At 40.2% G+C, this 22098-nt stretch overlaps 1 protein-coding gene across 1 annotated transcript in view; it reads right to left on the bottom strand.

Annotated features, from left to right (window-relative positions):
• Positions 1-1002: 1002 nt before the first annotated feature.
• The window catches only part of rasgrf2b (Ras protein-specific guanine nucleotide-releasing factor 2b), a 46227-nt gene continuing 25131 nt past the window's right edge, over positions 1003-22098 (bottom strand). The window contains exons 11-29 of the mRNA XM_030737310.1: positions 20873-21033; positions 19171-19237; positions 18558-18694; positions 17987-18069; positions 17410-17658; positions 15888-15986; positions 13486-13970; positions 11059-11181; positions 10099-10188; positions 7973-8079; positions 6728-6840; positions 6574-6634; positions 5295-5398; positions 4963-5047; positions 4663-4860; positions 4159-4238; positions 3929-4046; positions 3764-3832; positions 1003-3180 (exon numbers count right to left, since the gene is read on the bottom strand). Of these exons, the coding sequence (XP_030593170.1) occupies positions 3088-3180; positions 3764-3832; positions 3929-4046; positions 4159-4238; positions 4663-4860; positions 4963-5047; positions 5295-5398; positions 6574-6634; positions 6728-6840; positions 7973-8079; positions 10099-10188; positions 11059-11181; positions 13486-13970; positions 15888-15986; positions 17410-17658; positions 17987-18069; positions 18558-18694; positions 19171-19237; positions 20873-21033 (2522 nt within the window). The 3' untranslated portion in view covers positions 1003-3087. The remainder of the gene's footprint in view (positions 3181-3763; positions 3833-3928; positions 4047-4158; positions 4239-4662; positions 4861-4962; positions 5048-5294; positions 5399-6573; positions 6635-6727; positions 6841-7972; positions 8080-10098; positions 10189-11058; positions 11182-13485; positions 13971-15887; positions 15987-17409; positions 17659-17986; positions 18070-18557; positions 18695-19170; positions 19238-20872; positions 21034-22098) is intronic.

Genomic DNA, 22098 nt, shown 5'->3' with positions numbered 1-22098 from the left:
CAGCCATGCAGCCTGAAGCATATCCAAACAGAAATTCTTATTTCATGTTATGCTTTGCACATTCTTGTCTCCCCAGTTTGCTCAAAGTAGCTTTGAGCAAATTGATTATACAGTGGGACATCTTCATAAAATTCAAGGTCGCAGCTTTGCAAATACTCCAAGTGAAGTATCTGGGCGAAGTATCTCCAGACAACAAGGGTAGAGATTTAGACTTTCAAATGTCATGGTGATTGTTATTACAATGCTTCAAATCTGAATCTGCAACGTCTTAAATTCCTTAATTATTCATCATTTCAAGAGCACTGTCACGTTCGACACGTACAATCCCAATTCCAAAAAATTCCATCAGAGATACAGGCTTTTGAATTGAGTGCTCATAACAAGCCAGTCCCTCTCATCTTTAGTCTGAATGATGAAGCATCTATGTTTTCTGGCTAGGATGCCTCCTGGGTATGTTGTTTTGGACATGTCCTACTGGGAGGAGGCCCCAGAGAGATTCTGGAGAGATTATGTGTCTCAGCTGACTTGAGAAGGCATTGGTGTCCATGTGGATCAACTGGAGGAGGTGGCCAGAGAGAGTGAGGTCTGGTATGTCTCTACTTAGACTACTGTCACCGTGACCTGAACCTAGATAAGTGTCAGAAAATGGATGGATGAATGGAATATTTTTCTGAAATTGTTCCACAATTTGTAGATGTAGTTTTTTGCAGATTTTGCAAAACATCTGCCCATCTTTACTCCTGAGAAACTCTGTTTCTCTAAGATGCTCTTTTAATACCTCGCAATATTAATAACCCATCTGACCTTTTTGAGACATTTTTTGGAATTGGGGTTGTACAAGAGGTCTAAATTAAAATCTAGTTCTGATGTCTGGGTTTACAAAGTTTGGTCCCAAAATTTTTGTTGATGCACAGAATGAAAGACTCAACATTAGGGGTAAACAAACACTAAGCAACAATACTGAAAATATTACTAAGGAGTCCAAATAAATATGCAAACATATAAGGCATGTTGAATTTATTTCCCCTGCACCCATATGTGAAAATCCAAACAAATAAATAAACACACAAACAAGTACACAAAAATAATATTACAATACAAACATAGCATACTGTAGTCCCACACTTTTATGCAAAACAGACACTCAGAATTACAGACGCAGTGCTAAAGGACAAGTTTTCCCAAAAGCCACGTCTGAAACATTTCCTCTAATTGATTTTGAATAAGGTTATTGTTTTGTGAGGAATGTTCCAACACTGCTCCTGCATAACAGCAGCTTGTTTTGCAGAAGACACAGCCAAGAGGCCTGACTTTGTGAGGTACACTAAGAGACAAATGTGCCAGATTTGGTGGACAAAGTATTGTTTTTATACCTTTTTTCCTGACAGCTACAGAGACAATAGTATTATAGAGAAGCAGAGGAAGAAGGTACAGGAAACGTCCAGTCAGACATGCACAACATGCAGCTGTTGTGTGCATGCAGGAGGAGAACTATATTTATCATATCATTAATACAGAAAACAATGTCTGATTATTGAAGTGCTACATTTTTTTAACCTTCAAAAGGCTTTTTTTTTTTTTTTGAATAAAGTTAAACAGAGTTCTTTCTATACAAGCCTTGGATGCAAAATTAAAATTCAACATGAAAGCCAAAGAAATAAAAAAAACAAAACAAAACAACAATAAAATCAATATTCACAGCATAACAATTCTTCAATCATACGATATGTGTAAAGTCACTATATACAAAAATAATATAAATACAACATCTGAAACTAATAGAACTGTAAATAAGGATCACTCTTTCAATCAAGCAAAGCTACATCTCCGGGAGTGCACTGTGTACTGTCCCAGTGTAGACTGTACTCGCCCCAGTTACACACAGAGGCCTGATGACACCCACTAGCACAGCTGACAGTTAATAAATGCCAAAAAACAAACAAACAAATTGCGCACACATGCTGCAAAGCTTTGTGTTAGCAGAGGTTATAACAATATTTAAACAGCAGAGGGAGATATTTGCTCATCAGACTCTGGAATGGCTTTACTACGTTACAGACATGCTACTGTTCAGTCTACATGACACATCTGATCTTAAAAAAGAAAGCGAATGACTAAAATTACAGTCCTCTGTTTTAAAGAATATTTTTAATTTGTTTTTATATAAAACTTTGTGCTTGCAAATTTTCAATTTGGGAATGGGGGAAATTGACCTACACTAGTGGAAGGCACTGAATAAATGATTTAATTTTTTTTTTCCCCATTCATGTGTACTTAAAAAAAAGCTTCAACCAATCAAACAAATATAGAATTAATTGTTTTATCAAGGGAAAAATCTGAATTCATCAAAATATATCACATTTTGTGTTTCATTTTAGTCTTTCTACATTATATTTGAAGGCTTAAAGGCGCTGTGGCGCGCTCAGCCCACTGACGATGCATAGTGGCTTAAGGAGTCACTCCTGGCAAGAGCGACGCATGCTAAGCAGAGGATCAGGGGGTCAGGATGAAGGCAATTTAGACAGTTACATCCCAAGCTGAATTCATGCAAGTTTTATGCATAAGAGAAAGCATTTTAAGGGTCTTGCTCCAGGACATGGCACAGAAAATGCACAGGCAACAGAACACAGACAATCGTACAGAGACACAAGCTCAAACATCTCTCTGTCACACTATCTGTATATGCTACATCTCTGTTACTTCCCCTGTACTTCCTCCATCAACTCCATTCTCTCACCCTCTCCTGCACTCTCAGGCTGTCTGAGGAAGTGTTATGCCACGTGCACCACACAGTGACATGCTTTTTCCTCAAAACCCTCATACAATGCAACCTCTCTTTCTTCCTGAAGATCAATCAATCTTACAACCCTTGTTCTTATAGTCCCCCTTTCTCTTGTAAAGCTCTCAAATGTGTTCAACTGTCCTCATATGTTGATATCTGTCACTTCAGACCAAATCTCATTCTGTTTCCAAGTCACTCTCAAAACTCTTCTACCAACTTTCTGTTGACTTGTGAGATCACATGGGCGTTAAGCCCTTTGGGGGTCCAGGTTCAGCAGGCTCCCACAGGCCACAAGCAGCTGTAACTCAGGCGGGAAGCCTGGGCTCTATCTTCAGTGAGAGATCGTAGAGTGTATCCTCATCCATGATCAGAGTCTTATCCAGAAGGTATTGGGTCACCTAGGCCAAAAACAAATACAGATGACAGGTATGATTCACACGAGCAACCTATTTTTTACAGCTATGGCTTCAATGAATTATTTTCAATTAAAGAGTGAGATGTTTTTAAATATGAAATGATCTTCATATTGGTCTTTAAAGGCTCTGCAGGAAATAAAGCAAAAAATGATCAATTAAAGCAGATAAGACATTTATTAAACATTTTGACAAATTCGTGCTTAATTTAGATCTCACACTCAGAATAACTCTAATCTGTTTTCTGATTGGTTCGGCTAATAGCTGCAAGCAGCCCAGAAAAAGTCGGTAGATGTTTGAGAGTTGGGTATGTTACAGCAGAAACAGGAAACGGGGTAATTTGGGATGGCTTCTGCCGTTCCATGGATACTTTTCTTCCAAAGACTACCCATATATCAAAGAGATTTTCAGTAATCCTCTCAGAACAAGAGCCAAGACAAGCACACCCATAAAGAATCTGTGCTGTCAAACCAAGTAAAACAATTTCACTTGTACAGACTAGTTCCAAAGTTAAATAATTAAAACACTTATGTTCTTTAGAAACATAAAGGCAAAAAATTTAAAGTACCTTGGCTTGATGCTCTATTCTGTACGGTGTCTGCTGGAACTGTCGGATCTCTCTGATGATGTGGGATATCTAAATAAAATATGGAATTTAACTTGATATTGAAAGTACAGCACACACCTCATGACAATCTGCTTCCAATTTGCACATTTATTTATACATGCCTACCATCCTCATTTTGGAGAAGTTAACAAGACCCTCCTCTGTAAAATTTGGTGTTCCTTCTTCAATAAAGGCCAAATCTGTTAGATACATTCCCAAGTATGGCACACAAGGGGGGTTGCAGCTGGAAACAGAGATTGAAAGAACAACATACAAATCAACATGCTTCCAAGTCAATAAAAAAAATATTTTTTTTATATGTATGATGTTATTTAAAAACAAATGCAAAGTCTCACTTTTTCAGGGTCTCCCTCAGATTTTTAAATCGGCCCTCTGAGGACACAGTCTTCTGCAGTTTGTCCATCAGGGCTTTAGTCTGGAAAAGACCACAAATATACATTTATAATTATTTAAATTCTAAAAGATGATAAGGATAAAAAAAAAATCACAAGATTTAAACTTGCTCCAGCCCTGAATAGCATTGCTCGATGGGCAGATAGCCTGTCAGCTTATCGGATGCCTACAGCTATAATTGATTTAGTGTTATCAGGATTAAGCAAAGAGCAGACAATAAACATTACTGCTGAGAGCCCTTCAGCACTTACCTTTTCTCTGAACCCTCTAATGGCATCAGTGCTAACAGGAGAATTCCCATTTGTAAACATTTCAGACAATTTTTTTTTCTTATCTTTTATGGTTAGATTAACTGTACTGTATATACAATTTACTCACAATTTATGATTTTTAAACAAGAATTTTAGGTTTTGCATATAGAGAGGATTGCTGGGGAATTATCCCACCTGTTTGCTGACTTTAGCCCAGGTCTTCTTCAAGCGATAGATGGCACTGCGATTGAGTGCAGATGTGATCTCCAGTACTCCGTTGTAGTTGTTCAGACAGCGGCATATGTCTGCCACAGCAACCCACTTCTCAATGGAGTTGGCCCTCGAGCCCACGTCGGTATGGGTCATGATCTGGGATGCCACCAGGTTACTCATCTTCAAAAGTAAAAAGAAAAGAGAATGTTGTTTAGGTGCTGGATCTTTGCAGAAGAGTCTGGGGGAAAAAAAATGGTGCTTAAAGACAGTGGAAGAAGTTACATCATTGAAGTGTTGACTCGTTTTCATGATGTACGGTGTCCTTTCGTTCTTATCAACCTTCATCCATCCCTGGCCCAGAAACTCTCTTAGAGAGGGAGGATAGAATATGTCCAAATGAGATCACACACACTCAAGTATAGCAGAGTGTAAGTTACATTTTCTAATCCCTCTGACTGTAGAGGCATTAGAAAACGCATTCCCTAATCTTTCAAGTTTAAATAAAATTAGTTTTCTTTAATGTCCTTCTAAAAGCATGCCCAGTGCTCATAAAGGGGATTTAGGTCTGTTTGGCCTCATGTGGATCACAGTGAGAGTGTCATGAGAGGACTGACTCATAAGGGATACTTCTGAAGACGATGTGATCCAGCAGAGTGATCTGTTCAGCCAGCTCCATCGCTGAGAGAGATTCAAAACACTCTGCCTTCGGACAGTCCGCCTACACACAAACACACAGACGCACACACACACACACACACACACACACACACACACACACACACACACATTGAGAAACAAAGACAAAAAAAAAAAATCACCCCAAACAGAAATAACAGTGAGATATAAATATCTAATAAAGAGATAGGCTGTGATAAATATGGTTTATGACATTTGACAGTCCCCTGGGTAACATCACTGTCAGCAGAGGGTATGTTTACCCCTTCTGCCCAGAGCACAGAACAGTGTGAATGACAGAGACTTTTCACATCTTACAAAACCAATGTGTGTATTTGTTTGTGATGCCCAGAGATAATTAACCTAATCTAGGTAAGTGGAAGTGCTCCTGATTGTTCTGCCTGAAAGTACTTGGCAGAAATCTTTATGACTCTGTAACTACATCAAATAGGCTAACACCATCTTGTGGTTAGCCACACCAATACTCAATTAATCTGCAAAAAACAAGATGTTTAAGTTATGTAGAAAAGTTAAATTTCTCTTTTTATACTGGAAATTACTGCTTAATTAATGCAATAGATTAAAAGATGGCTTAGATGAGCTTCTTTCAGCTGCTCCCTTATAAGGGGTTGTCAGAGCAGGTAACTCCATATATTTGATTTGGCAGATATTTACGCTGGATGCCCTTCCAGACACAACCCCAAAGGGATTGGTGTCTCTTCCTGGTCTTGAATCAAGGACTGTTTACATGTTAGGCAAATGTGTAAGCCACTACACTATGGAACCACTATTAAAAGATGGCTAAATAAAATAATGTATTAAATAATTTCCTTCTTCTTTTTTTTCTTCAAGGACTCTACTAGAGCAGCTTTGTGAGCATTGGTGCAGAACCTCTGTTCATCCACCGCTTAAAACAATCTGTTTTAGCTCCCTTCACTCTCCCTTTAAGTCAACTTTCTTCTGAGGCTGCTCTTTGCAGTGAGAAGGTTTGTACAGCATGTGGGCAGTGTTTCTGCGCCTACAGCCAGAGCTATTTGCCCAGGATGAACATATTGACGATACCTCCTCTCCACTCTTGGATATAGATCCAAGAGCAGAAACTGAGGGTTTAGAGCAGCTAAAGCCTGAACATTGGTTCGTAGGAAATATTAATATCAGCACCCGTGTAACAGTGTGTATATACATGACAGAAAATAGGGAAAAGCTTCATTTTCTCACCATCTGTAAAATGTCTTCTATCCTCAGTTGGGCATCTTCTTGGTCATCTTGAGAAAGGGCACTATCAGACAGAATAGAGGAGACAGTGCTTCACGAATATGCTGCTTGTTTGCGTAAAGGCATGTTTTTGTGTGTGTTTGAGTTTGTGCTGTACCTTAGTATGTTGGCAGTAGCTTTCCTCTCCTGAGGCAGAAGGTCTGGATCTCTAAGCACTTCCTCCAGGAGACAGATCACTGACATCTTAAGCTCCCCATTCATCTCAAAGTCCTAAACACAAAAAAATACATGTTTATAGTTGAAAGGACTGGATAGTAACAATAGCTCAAACCTAAGTCTGATTTAACCTAAAACCATCTCTTAATGAAAGTCTAATAAAAATTAAAAAAAAAAAAAATCTATAGATTAAATGAAAAGTGTAAAATTCCGATTGGTCCTTACAAAGATAGAAGTAGTTAGTGGTGAAAATGTCCCCTATCATGTTATATTTCATTACAGTTGGGGATATAAAATAGAAGTTTGTTTTTGCTATTAGTAGCATGCAAAGTTACTTGTCTCACCCTCCACCAAAACAACTCCTGTGGCACCAAGATGCTCTTCTTTTGGTTATTGTGTTTTTAGGGCTGAAGGCTCAGTGGAGTCTTCAGATGCTTGACCAGACTGAGATCAGGGGAATGTGAAGGCTGGGTTTTTACTTTGTTCCTCATGGAGGTTTTAAGTCAGTTTGGTAAACTCTGCATTTTTCACTAAACTCCAGGTGATTCTATTTTCTCAGTTAGTATCTTTCTCTCAAGTCTCCACACAACTGCATCGCCACCTGACCAATCATCAGTCACTGCTGTATGATGCTTCTTCCAAATCTCCATTCCTCTTTCAGTCTTTTCAGTCTTTTCACCTTCGTCTCCTCCAATTTTCTGCTTTAACTCAATTTAGTTTAACTCCTGTTTAAAGGTCAGTTTTAACAAGCTCTTTCTGTTCTTTGGCCTCTAAAAAATTTGTGGGGATATGTATGCGTGTATTTCTTTGTGCTCGCCTGTGTGTTAATAAGCTGACTAAAGCTGGCCTGTCATCACAGCATTTTGTATTATCGAAGAAAAATACATAAAACATATCGATGCAGTTAGACTGTAAAGATCTCTGCAGGGAGTCAGGCAATTACCTTGATGTTCAATTCATTAGAGGCTGGCTGTTTAGTACGGGTAGGCATGCTGAGGCAGCTGACCACTTAAAATAATATTTGGTGTGTGTTGGTGCACAGTTTGCTGTTTACATGATCAAGTGAGAGCAGTGGAGCAGAGAGAGAACGTATAAGTCACCTGTCTTAATGAGACCACAGACTTGATCACCCCAGCAAAACAGCCCCACACGCAACATGCACAGAAAGTGGTGAGTACAGACAGACCTGTGAATGTTTGGAGACCCAGTGGCGCAGCACATTGAGAACTCTATTAGTTGCAGCTCGGCGGATGATGAACTCTTTGTCGCAGGTTCTTTCAGAGTTAGTAAACACTGGATGGAAAATTAAAAACAAATGAAACGCGGGCGTTTCAAATTTTTAAATAATAAAGCATCATGTAAACAATATTTTAAAGGGCCATGATTACAGAAACTGAGGTATTGATCATACACTGACACATTTGTGAGGTCAGACACTGATGTTGGATAAGAAGGCCTGGCTCACAGTCTCTGCTCTAATTCATCCCAAAGATGTTCTATCTGGTTGAGGTCAGGACTCTGTGCAGACCAGTCAAGTTCTTCCACACCAAACTCACTCATCCATGTCTTTATGGACCTGCTTTGTGTACTGGTGTGCAGTCATGTTGGAACAGGAAGGGGCTAGCTCCAAACTGTTCCCACAAAGTTGGGAGCATAAAATTGTCCAAAATATCTTGGTATGCTGAAGCATTAAGAGGTCCTTTCACTGGCCCAACTCCTGAAAAATAACCCCACACAATAATCCCCTCTCCAACAAACTTTATTATCCTGACATCCAGTTTTCTGTTGTGTCTTGATTTGGGTTTTACTTCCTTACTGTTGATTGTCCTGATTGTCTGCACCTGTGTCTCATTCCCCCAGCTATTATCCTTAATCAGCCTTTTGTGTGCACAAATTGTCCAGTTTTCCCTGCATGAAGTAAAGGCTGGCACAGTGCTGTCTGTCTCCTTAGGTCTCACTAATTAGCAACCATCTGGCTGTCATAATGTGGAAAGCGAGGAGCAAAAATGGAGGATGCTCAGACCAAGACCAACACAAAAGGCGAGTCATTAGTTTTAAGGGGTGAAAGAAGCCCAGACAAAAATCCAAAATAGAAACTAGATGTCAAAGATACAAAATAACAAAATCCAGGCAAAACAAAGAAACACATGGGGAAACAGGCAAGCAGGGAAAAGACTACGACATGACAAACGATGAATGAAAAGACACAGCTAGTTAGAACAAAGACACACTGATGGCAATCAAGGAAACAGGTGGGGAATGAGGAACAGTTGAACTAATTAAGGGTAACAAGACAAGGGGACATAGAACTAGTAACAAAAATACACAAAATAAACCAGGAACAACCTAAACAAAGGGACAAGACCATAACACATTAAAACTTGACATAAAAGAGCATAGGAGAAGAATGCTATGAAAAAATGAGATAAGCAACCATACTAGATAAACCCTAACCAGGGAGGCTGCTGGCTGTCTCTAGCATGAAATTGGTTGTAAAGAGGCATACAGCGCTGCACCAAGAACCTCCTTGCTTTGATCACTAGCAGGTTGCTGCAGTTGCTCACAGTTTGGATGGAAGGAACCGAGTTGTCGGCAAACACTTGCCAGCTACTCACTCAGCAATGGTGAAAATGTCAACAGTGCAATGCAACCTTTGTTGGTCTGCTGCAACAGCAGTAAGACTACCACAGCAATTTGCGACAAAAGCAGTTACAAGGAGGTGTTTGTTGGAGCGCCCTGTTTGCAACTGATTTCACCCAGCAACCTCCAGCAACAACTCGCCAACCAGTCAGAGAATACGCATTTTTCCCTAGTTACCGGCAATTGTCAAGGGGTCACTGACCCGTCTCTAGGCCTGTGTGACTGATGTCTTAGTAGTTCTCTGTGTCTGAACTCCTGGTATATGTTGGGCTTTAGTTTGTTCTCTCTGAACTTCTGCATCCACCTCAATAAATTGGCTTGCTTTCTGTTAGTAAGTCTACCTCAAGCATTCTATATTTGGGTCCTAACTCACACTCCACATAACCCGGCACAGCCAAAATAACCAAAACTTATTGAACTGCCACTGTAGTTTACGGTGCCACAATATATTTTATGACTTGGTCATATGTCTTATATGTTATATTTTAATCTTGTCAGTATAAATACTGCTCAGAAATCAAAATGACAACATTGAAATATTGCTGTTTTAAGAAAATCAGATATAAATACATTGCCTATTATTGTATTAAATATAAATTTTATATATATATATATATATATATAATTTTGGCCTCTGCAGGATGTTTAATCACTTTGACTGTGTGTATGTACCTGGAGGTGTACCATGTCCCGCTGCTGCTGTGGCAATAGCGAAGGCTGAAGCTGGAGAGACCGAGCAGCGTGAGTTCTCCCCTGGCTGGACTGCAGATGCACAAGCACATAATTATCATCAGAGGCAGCAGTGCTGTATATTTTTATACTGCTGTTATCATCCAGGGGAGGCAAACCACGAACACAACAATTTACTTTCATTTAATGAAGCATGATTACAATGGCCACTGATTAAAATCATTTTTTGCATTGTCTTATTGCTTTACCTGAATATAATCACTGTTTATAAATTTTCTTCTGTTGATAGAAGGCGCCCTTTTCTGAATTTTCCTGAGTGAGCTTTGTTTGTGCAGGGCAACAATCACCCAAAGTGTTAATGTTAAAGACCTAGAACAATGTCAGAATATTCAAAAGATAATCTTTAAATAACAGGCTATGTGTTATTAGGGTAGGGCGAGAGGGCTGTATTTGCATGAACAGAGAATGCTGTTTCTAGACAACTAGCTCGTGTGTTTTACATCAACATTAGCACTTCTTATATGGTTTGTGACTTTGGAGGGAATAAAAAACAAATAACAGTGAAATAAAGATGCAATAAAAATATCAACCTATCCCTGACAAACACTTGTTGGCTTTGCAAATGTCTTACTTGCAGTATAGACTTTCTTCAGTGTTATCCTGACAGTCAGTGCACTGGGTCCACTTCAAGAAAAACCATGCTGAGACTTAAAGTTATACACATGTACTCTAACAAACACATTTATGCCATTGTCTGGTATGTCTGGTATATGCATTTTGTATTTTGCAGCTGTGCTAATGATGTCAGCCACCAGGGTCAATGGTATTTGCCTAACTGTGTGGCTCTGCAAAGTAGCACGTTAGTGCATACGGAGGATGCCACTGGCTTTGTCTTTGTGGAGTAATCATGAGTCACAAACAACACAAACACAGCCGCCTTACCAGGCTGTCTGTAGCGAAGGTGTCGAGGAGTGGAAGGAGAGCGACATGGAGACATATCTCCTGCTTCACTGCTCTGTGGAGATTCTGGGATGATTTTTTCTAGTGATACTGACTCCAGAACAGCTAGGAAAAAAAGGAAAAGCAGAGTTCAAGATTAACGGTGGTGACCATGATGGTCATGGTTTCATTGGTGGCCATTATTTTTGCTGTTTTACTAGACAAGAGATCAATTATACTTTAGTCAACAGCCATGCATAGATTACTCAATACAGTAAAAAACACTGACAGTTCTGTTTGTTACAGACCCTGTACAGTTTATGTATGTGGAAGTGTGCAAGTAAATCGCCAAGTAAATCGTGGATATTCATGTATCCATTATACTATACTGTATGTATAGTACTTGGACACAAATTTTATTCACTGTGAAACATCTACACATCTACTCCAAATACATGCATCTAAGCTTTGGGTGCACACTGCAAAAAAGCACAGACACAGACAGACACTAATTCAAGTCTATCTCAGCATGTAGGCAGGCCTGGATAAAGAACCTGGATATGTTTTTGGCAATACAAATGATGCAGCTTCTTTTGCTTTTTTTGATTATGTCAGTATATATGCACTGTATGAACAAAAGTACTGAGCCACCTACACATTACACCTACAGTGGGGGAAATTTGATCCCCCTATTGAATATGCCCTTTTTGTCTTCACTTGTTTTTTTAACTGACCCTAAGTACAGTAAACACCACATAGTACCTAATTATCATGAACCCTTACTGAGAACTCTACTATACAGCTACTATTGGAGTTTATTTTTGAATGCGTGAACTTGAAAGACTTGGAGCCACTGACTGTCAAACACTGTGAGATGTTTACATGATCACTTTTTAACTTGTGGCCAGAATATTACACTGGTAATTTGTCAGTATGCATATGAGCTTACATCACAGAGAAAGGTCAACAGAAAGATCAGCAGACATACAGGCAGTTGTGCATTAGCTGCAGGTACACATAAGCACAGCATGTACTGACTGATTAACAGCCAAAGAAGCTGTGACAGTATGCAGAAGAGGTGAAAGTGGCTCGATGGTACAAGTGCTAATGGGTCTTTGTCTCATTGTGAGTGGTTAGAAGCACTCACACACACACACACACACTCCATATACATGTGCACATTCTGATGAGGGTCTGACTGAACCTGTGCTGCCTGAGATGCCCTGGCACCATACCTCTCCAGTCTGAGAGGGCTGTTTAACACTGCTATTAGAAGATCCGAGGCTGTGTGGTGGAAAGCCAGCTTAGCTGACTTAGGCACACAAATGCAAGGAGATAATGATGTCCCACCAGGCACTTGTTCTGATCCTACAGAGAAGCACTTCACTCTGTCATTTGATTATTGACCTCCAGTGCTTCATAAGCCTTTTAGTACACCAACAACTGTTTAAATATATAAGTTTAGTTATAGTGCATATATATATATATATATATATATATATATATATATATATATATATATATATATATATATATATATATATATATATATATATATAAATAGAGAGAGAGAGAGAGAGAGAGATAATATATATAAAGAACAAACACAGCACACACACAACATGTGCCCTGATCTTATTCATAATAAAGCAGCAGCAAAGGTTAAAGCATTTGTTTTTACACACTAAACTGTAGGCAGAATAATCTGCTGGTGCTTCACTAATGCCTCCAAAATGTGAAATAGTGCTTGCCTTTAGAAGACTTGGGAATACATCTTCAGTATATTTACTGTCAAGTACTGAAAGGTTACATTTAAAGATTTGTTTTCTCTGGGCACTCTAGTTTCCTCCCACAGTCCAAAGACATGCACTTAGTGGTGTTAGGTTAATTGGTGATTCTAAATTGCCCATAGGTGTGAATGTAAATGGTAAATGGACTAGTTCTTATATAGCGCTTTTCTACTCAATCAGAGCACTCAAAGCGCTTATACAACCTGTTTGCATTCACCCATGCACTCCCATTCATACAAGCACTTCCATCATTAATTAAGCTAAGTGCTTTTTTAATTAACTAGCATTCACTCGCATTCATACTCCGACAGAACGGTCGGAGAGCAACTTGGGGTTGAGTATCTTGCCCAAGGATACATTGGCATGTAGCCTGGAGTAGCCAGGATTCGAACCGCTGACCTTCCGATCAGTAGGTGACCTGCTCTACCTACTGAGCTACAGCCACCCGCAATGTGAGTGTGAATGGTTGTCTCCCTGTGTTAGCCCTCCGACAGGCTGGTGACCTTTCCAGGGTGTACCCCGCCTCTCGCCCTATGACATTTGGGATAGGCTCCAGCCCCCCCCAACGACCCTGAAAAGGATAAGCGGAAGAGAATGGATGGCTGTTTTGAAAAGTGTAAATGTGGAAACTATAAAGTACCTCTGCGAATGCTCCGTCGCAGTTTCCCACAGAAGGGGTCAATTCTGGGCACCTCCTCCCCCTCTGCAGTTGAGCAGGGACTCTGGTCAGGCGATGAGGGAATGGGAGGAACTTGGTCCTGTGTTGGCTTGGAATTGTTGGGAGGGGGAGAGGTGGAAGAGGGAGGAGGAGGAGGAGAGGAAGTAGTTGGTGTTGGGGTCTGAGGTGTTGGTGTCTGGGCAGATGTAGGGCTACTGCCAGCAGAATGGGAAGTGTTGTGATTGACAGTGGAGTTGGACAAAGGACTGGTGAGGTCAAGGCCCCCGACCCTGGCGGTGATGGGGGAGTGGAGTGACAGCTTTCGAGTTCGGACGGGGGAGGAGGTGCGGGATGGGATGGACAGCGGAGGAGGAGAGGAGAACTTGCGGCAGAGACGAGGAGATTTGTCATTCATGTGGTCCACGCCTCTGTTATTTTGATTTGTGGCAAAAAACAGCTCCAAAGACCTAAAAGGGAACATATATTATACATATTAGCAAAATAATTAAATAGTTATAAAAAAAAAAAAAAAAAGCAATGAAAAAATAATTTCAGGGGAAAGAAGAAAAGGAAAAAGACATCTGGAGCTGCATCAGCTCAAAACAAAACTGCTGGTCTCTGTAAAACTTTCATAAGCAAAAGGATTTTGTTAGTTTTGCTGTTAGTTTTCCTGCACTTGGAGATAAGTGTCTCATTTAGAGGCAGAATCCAATAACCCTGTGTGTTTTCATAACTCATAAAGGAGAAAAGTGTGGCTCAGGAAAGAATTTAAATTTTACAGCGCATTGGGTAAGCTTGAGGCACACGGTGCTAAATTCGGGACATTTAGCTATTGCGGTTATCCACAGTGACTTATAATGAGTGGGCACATACAGTGCAGTCAGAATTTATTAAAACAGTGACACAATTTTCATTACGATACATCTATCTCCACTACACAGAGCTTGAAATAAAGCAACATCCTTGAGGTTACCCTGGTGACTGTCAGCTTTAATATCCAAATGTTTACATTCAGATCACATAAACAGTACAGGTATTTTATACCTTTGTATGTACGATTTGCCACTTTCGGAGAACAGGCAGAAGCTGGGCAAGTTAACTTAATGCTGTTCTTATTATGCTGAACCCACAGAGACTGATCATAAGACTGTGCACCCTTCCTTAGCACTAAGGAGCTTTATGGCATTTAGCTAGTAGCTGCTTTCTTTTTATGGCCTGGAACTGCTTGGGTTTAGTCTCACTGCTGCTATCACTGATGGTTTCAGGTATCGGTTTGTAATGAAGGAAGTATATTAACACCAGCGGCCACAGTGAGAGATTAGTTGGTGAACAAAACTTAAGTTGTGTTGGCAGTGGTTACCAAAACAGAGCTATGTGTCTGTGTCTAGGGAAGTGCTTCCCATATTTGTCAGCATGTTTACCACTTTTTGATTTTAGGTAAGGTAAGGTGACTGATTTGGGCATTTGCAAAAATGTAGTTATATAAATATCTCCAGTTGTTAGGATCATTGCTCCTGTCCCCTTTCCTAAAATTGGGATACAGTGTTGGGCTAAAACTATAATGTGAATATCAAACACTATGATTTTAGTACTTGATTATGTGCTTTACATGGCAAACATCACAGTCAACAAAAATGTGTTCTGGAAAAAAAAAAAATACAATAATCATCTTTTATTACAGATTTGCAACATTTAAATGCTTTCTTTAGCAGGCAATGAAAGCGTGTAAAAGCTTTAATCAACAAGGATTTTGGTTATCCATTTTATGATGACATTTACGCTACTAAAGGACTCGTGTGTACAGAGCTACATCAACGAGGAAGTAATCATGCATAGATAAACGCGCTCACAGTCATCATTTATTCACACAAATCTGTTATTCAGCAGGAAATAGAAGAACAAACTGCAACCCAGATAGAAAGAGGAGGGAGAGAAATGATAGGGGCATAAGGGAAGAAAAGATACATGAAAAGCAGAGGCTATGAATACCAAAGAACTCTGAAGCAGGGAGCAGAAAAAAAGAGGACACAAGCAGCAGAAGATGACTGACTGAAAAAGAAGAGCAAAAGAGATGAATGTGGTTAAAAGAGAAAAAAAAAGCCCGAAGGAAGTGATGTTTCTGTGATCAAACATGCCACAAATCAGCTGAAGATTTAAGAAAATCGTTTCCTATTTTCTCCCATTCCTATCTTCATATTGTCGATCTAAGACTGGTGGAATCACAACTCCTGTGAGTTGTTCATATGAAGAGCTACACAGGCAAAGTACAGGGGAAAAGGCATGCATCAGTTAAGTATCATAGCAAGGCCAGAAGAAAAGAAGAACAAGCAGGAAAGTAAGACAGAGACAGCAAGAAGGAAGACAGAGAGAGAAGACTCAGTTACTTGGACTGATCCATGGCAATCTTCTTGATCTTCAGACTGTAGTCAGGACAAATGGGTGAGATGGACAGACGGTCAAATGAGTGGTACTGCATCCTGTAGCTGGAGGGGATATGAAGAGACAAGGGACATGGATGATACAAAGTGTAACAGAGATAGAAGATGGTTTTAGGGAAGATTATGGAAGGATGATAAACAAATCTCTAAGAAGAGGAAAGGTGTGTTTGAGCGAGGGGGCAGACAGTGTGTGAATCAGAGAACAGGAGAATAGGTTCAGTGTCCCAGAGGTCAGCACATGACCACATGGGAGAAAATCCAGAGCAAAAACAGAAAGCTGGGTTTCTGCCTGTCTGTCCTCTATACATGTATGTAGTTCTGGGTGAGATGTATGGATCCACAGAGTTGGCATCATATTCTTTAATCTAGAAAAAAAAACAGTAAATTAACTAACCTAAGCAAAAAAAAACTGAGGCTTCAAGATGCAGGTCCACAAACAAGACTTCATGGTGGGTTGGACATGAATCAAACTCGTGGACAAAGCATTTAATGATGTAATTGAATGATAAGTTAAAGGAAAAGTATTATTAGAATTGATTCTCTGATTCCCATGAATCCACTTGTTGTGATATTTCTGTCTCAACCAAAAAAGGTAGGCCAACCACCCTAAAGCCATTTTACTAGCATCACTAAAAAGCACCAAAATAATAATAATAATTTAAAAAAAAGCAACTGTGATACAAAATTGATGTCCTCTTTACAAACCTCCTTTTGTACAGTCTCTCTGGAGAATAAAGGAGAGAAAAAAAAGTAAAGAAATGGGCTCGCCCCACACACTGTGGTTCGTCTCCCTGCACCCCTCTGGTCCCTGGGTGTCCCTCTCCTTTTCTCTTCCCAGGAAGGAAGCCACATGCCACGGTGAGTTAGGCATTACATACAAAAGCTGCCCCTTGGGCAGAGAAAAAGGCAGCGCTTTTCCAGTTGAAAAGCTAATTTAAGCGAAGCTGTGGAAGGAATATAAACAGACAATTATGATGCAGTCAGGGCCCTAATAAGAGAGAGAGAAAGAGGGGGGGGGGGGGGGGGGCATCTCATCTGACACACAAAATATTCCCATGACTGTGCCAAAAACTTTGTTGAAGCATCTGTTCTGCTGGCCTCCAAACACAGGCTACTATGTATTTCAGTCGGTATGTGTTTAACCTTGTGGAAAGAGGTGGAAGCTGCTTGCTGCTTCCAAAACACTGACCCACATCTGACTACATCAAGGAAGCTAATAAAAAACTCTCAGAACACCCATGTAACGGCAATATACATGATTGTGCGTGTTTGTGTTCGTAAGGGCACAAATATTGGCACAAATAAATGTGCGCATATTTGTAAAGATTTTATGGAGCTCAAACCCGTAAAGACTATTTCTCTGAGGATTTATGAGGTGCTTTAACTTCCATGGTAGCAAGGAGTGTGTACAGGATACGCGTTGTGTCTGTGTTTGTGAATGGATATTTGCATGTGTGACTGGTAAGACCTGATAGGTATGGAGGAGAAAGGCTTCTTGTAGATGTCAGCCAGTTTGTCCATGACCACCGTTGCTGTGGTGAAGATCCTGTATGTGTGCAGGAAGGTGTTGAGGAAGTCTATGGAGAGGAAGCGCAGGTCGGTCAGTCTCTCCAGCAGCCGCTCCACGCTGGCATAGCGGATCTGGGGGACCTTGCAGGAGTTGAGCGTCTTGCTGAAGCAAATGTCAACATCATCTTTATGGAGACGCACATCGGATCTGATGGATACACACGTACACACATACACAAACACATAACCAAGCATGGGTGACTGCTGGGTTGCTAAGCTAGGCAGAGGTTATGAAAGTAGCTGAGCAAAAACAGCCAAGAAAGATCAAAATTAATATATAACCCACGTAAAACCCACAGAGAAAGGACAAAAAATAAGGAAATACGTTCAAGCAGATTTCAGCAACAGCATAAATTAAAAGGAAACAAGCATAAAACAGCTATTTACCATCGACCATATTTTTAACCCAGGTATGCCAGCAGCTTATGTTCTGCCACATGTGCTGTTTCTCTTCACACACATACAAAAATACTTACTTTATCATATGAGGCACAGTGACTTTAGAGTTCTCCTCAAACACGCTGGTCATCAAGCCATTACAGCGAATATTATCTATGCACTTCAGAGACAGAGAGAAGAATGAGATAAGAAAGAAAACAAGAGAAAGCTTTGCAAATTATTTTCATGTGTGTTTAAATTATAGCACCTAAAGCAAATAACTGATGTAGCTGGCAGTGTTATAAAAAGGAATCTTTTTTTGTATCTCTGCTTTCCTCCTTTTTATTCAAAGTAAATATAGCAGACTCTTTGACACTGTTTCACAAGTCTGGTCGATAAGGCACTGAAAAATAAACCTGAATTAAAAACTGTCAGTGTATTTTTTTGTGTTGCCTGACTGGAATTAATCCAGTGTGACATGTTTGGTGTTACACTGTTTGTGAAGAACCGGGGCACTGAGCTGAACTCGGCTCTGGGGAACTGCACCACAGTCTGTGTTTACTTATCACTAAGCCTCCTCAATGCCCAGCGGAGACATGCTCTCTCTATTTGGAGGGCCTTGTTTTTTTGTGTTTGTCTGGGTGTATAGTTGCATGATTTATGTATTACCTGGCTAATATCACTAGTCCATGCAGCTTTCTCCTGCCGTGAAGGCGCCAGCAACACCACAGTAAAGGAAGATGAGTCTGATGGCTCTACGACGAGCTTAAAGTCCAGCTGACCAAACACCTGGCCACCAGCTTTTGCTGAGTAATAGATGAAAGAGAATTAGCTTTTTAAACTACAACAGAATAGTTATTCACAATTACAGGAAGGATAAAATGCTTGTGCATACATGATCATACTTTACACACATACACACCGAGGGTTAATTAAGCAGACCTGCTATATTCCCTCTACCCCGCGCCCCTCTCTAGAGGCTTGGGTGTAAAAAATGAAGAGTGCACATGCATGTGTTTATCTCAACACTTTGTCTGTGTCTGTAGATGTTTCATTAAGCTCCCTAAGTGCAAAATGAAAGAAAAAATAATGGATCTGTAATGTTAAAAGATCAAAACCTGACATTTAAAGGGGTGAGGATCTGATAATTAAAGGGAAGTCATGGACACTTATCATCTGACACCTAATTAACCTCAATGAGCAGTAAAGGACCTAAATGAGCCAAGAGTCGTGCATGTGTTGACAGGACGGGTATCGTACTTGATAGATGCAATATACTTACACTCTTCATCATTAGCGTCTGGTTCCTCTATAAGTGTGCAGTCAATTAGGGACAAAACTCCTCCTTGCTGCAATAGTTGAAGAAAAAATATGCACAACAATCTATTGGTATTTTGGATGAAAGTTAATATTGATTTATTTGCTGAGCTATACTGTAGATACAATATAGGTGCTGGTCACTAATTCCATTCAAAAAGTGAAACTTGTATATTATATTCATTCATTACACACAGACTGATATATTTCAAATGTTTGTTTCTTTTAATTTTGATGATTGTAACTGACAACTAATGAAAACCCCAAATTCAGTATCTCAGAAAATTAGAATATTACTTAAGACCAATACAAAAAAGGATTTCTAGAAATGTTGGCCAACTGAAAAGTATGAACATGAAAAGTATGAGCATGTACAGCACTCAGTACTTAGTTGGGGCTCCTTTTGCCTGGATTACTGCAGCAATGCGGCGTGGCATGGAGTCGATCAGTCTGTGGCACTGCTCAGGTGTTATGAGAGCCCAGGTTGCTCTGATAGTGGCCTTCAGCTCTTCTGAATTGTTGGGTCTCTTCACAATACCCCATAGATTTTCTGTGGGGTTAAAGGTCAGGCGTGTTTGCTGGCCAATTAAGAACAGGGATACCATGGTCCTTAAAGCAGGTACTGGTAGCTTTGGCACTGTGTGCAGGTGCCAAGTCCTGTTGGAAAATGAAATCTGCATCTCCATAATGTTGGTCAGCAGCAGGAAGCATGAAGTGCTCTAAAACTTCCTGGTAGACGGCTGCATTGACCTTGGACCTTAGAAAACACAGTGGACCATCACCAGCCAATGACATGGCACCCCAAACCATCACTGACTGTGGAAACTTTGCACTGGACCTCAGCCAACATGGATTCTGTGCCTCTCCTCTCTTCCTCCAGACTCTGGGACCTTGATTTCCACAGGAAATGCAAAATTGACTTTGATCAGAGAACATAACTTTGGAGCACTCAGCAGCAGTCCAGTCCTTTTTGTCTTTAGCCCAGGCGAGATGCTTCTGATGCCGTCTCTTATTCAAGAGTGTCTTGACACAAGGAATGCAACAACTGAAACCCATGTCTGCATACGTCTGTGTGTGGTGGTTCTTGAAGCACAGACTCCAGCTGCAGTCCACTCTTTGTGAATCTCCCCCACATTTTTGAATGGGTTTGTTTCACAATCCTCTCCAGGGTGCGGTTATCACTATTGCTTGTACACTTTTTTTCTACCACATCTTTTCCTTCCCTTCACCTCTCTATTAATGTGCTTGGACACAGAGCTCTGTGAACAGCCAGCCTCTTTAGCAATGACCTTTTGTGTCTTGCCCTCCTTGTGCAAGGTGTCAAAGGTTGTCATTTGGACAACTGTCAAGTCAGCAGTCTTCCCCATGATTGTGTAGCCGACAGAACTAGACTGAGAGACCATTTAAAGGCCTTTGCAGGAGTTTGAGTTAATTAGCTGATTGGAGTGCTAATTTTCTGAGATACTGAATTTGGGGTTTTCATTAGTTGTCAGTTATAATCATCAAAATTAAAAGAAAAAAACATTTGAAATATATCAGTCTGTGTTTAATGAATCAATATAATATACAAGTTTCACTTTTTGAATGGAATTAGTGAAATAAATCAACTTTTTCATGATATTCTAATTTCATGACCAGCACCAGCACAAGGGAGACACTGTTCTCACCTTAAGAAGGTGTAGTTTTCCTCCAGAGCTGCGTGTGCAAACAAGGAAGTGCTTGGTAAAGAGAAAACACTGCCTTTCCCCTTCCTTCTTCAGAGAGAGAGACCCCAGGCGGACTTTACTTAGTTTCCCTCGCTCCACTGATGGCAGCTGGATCAGAGACCCTGCAGAACAGGAGACACACAAGACGTTAACTGGCACTAAGCTGACACATGTGTAGCATTTGCAATGCCACAAATGTAGACGTGAAAACTGATGGTTTTGAATGCTTCTGAACCTATTTCATGCATGTTTTGGGTGCCTCAACCTGGCAGTGCAATAGGAATAAAAAAAGGAGGAGACCTTTCAAACAGAGAAGTTTAGAGACGAAAGTTTGTCTCTCTGGATTAAAAACAGACAGGAACCATGGATCAGTGAAACGTACTGTCAAAACTGGTGCCAGGACTTCATTTTGTGATCTGTGATTCAAAAAATCCTGTCTATTCTCTTTAGCAGTTGTAAGGCAACTTGACATTTGTCTTCCACCTCCTAACCTCCATCTAACTTTATCTGCGTAATTTTGATTAAAAAGATTAATCTGAAACAGCAGCAAACTTTGCATGTTCAGTTGTTGTACACAGTAATAATTCTATTATTCCTATGGATATGGATGCGTCACTTCAGTAGAATTAAGCTTTTACTTTCATGAAAACAGCTTTTGCTTCAGGTCAGTGATGACAAATGAAACAAAATTTATGAAGTACATTTGAGATAGAAGCAGCCAAGAAGGACTTTTGTTTGATTGAAGATTGCAAGGTGCCCAGGTAATGTGGGGGCAAAACAAGCCTAAATCATCAACCCTTCACCACCATGCTTACATTTGTTACCAAGTGTTTGAGTTGTTATGCTGTGTTTAGTTTTCACCCTGTGCATTAAGGTGAAACATCTCCACTTTGGTCTCATCTGTCCAGAACACATTGGTCCAGAAGTCTTGTTGTCTTGATGCAACTTTGCAAACCTAAGCAACGTTGCCATGTTCTTTTTAGAGAGAAGAGGCTTTCTACTGACAATCCTCCCAAACAAGCCATACTAGTCAATTTGTTTTCTAATTGTACTTCAACATTTAACATGCTAACTGAAGCTTGTTGTGTCTGAGACATTGGTTTTGAGTTTTTTGCAATGTTGCACGTTGCATTGGCATGTTCACACAAACCTGAATGCACCAGACGAGATAACTGCCAATTGGGTGC

Source organism: Archocentrus centrarchus, chromosome 9 (genome assembly GCF_007364275.1).
Source record: "Archocentrus centrarchus isolate MPI-CPG fArcCen1 chromosome 9, fArcCen1, whole genome shotgun sequence".
Taxonomy (NCBI): Eukaryota; Metazoa; Chordata; class Actinopteri; order Cichliformes; family Cichlidae; genus Archocentrus; species Archocentrus centrarchus.
Note: the sequence above shows the minus strand (reverse complement) of the source record. Positions and strands in the feature narration are given on the sequence as shown.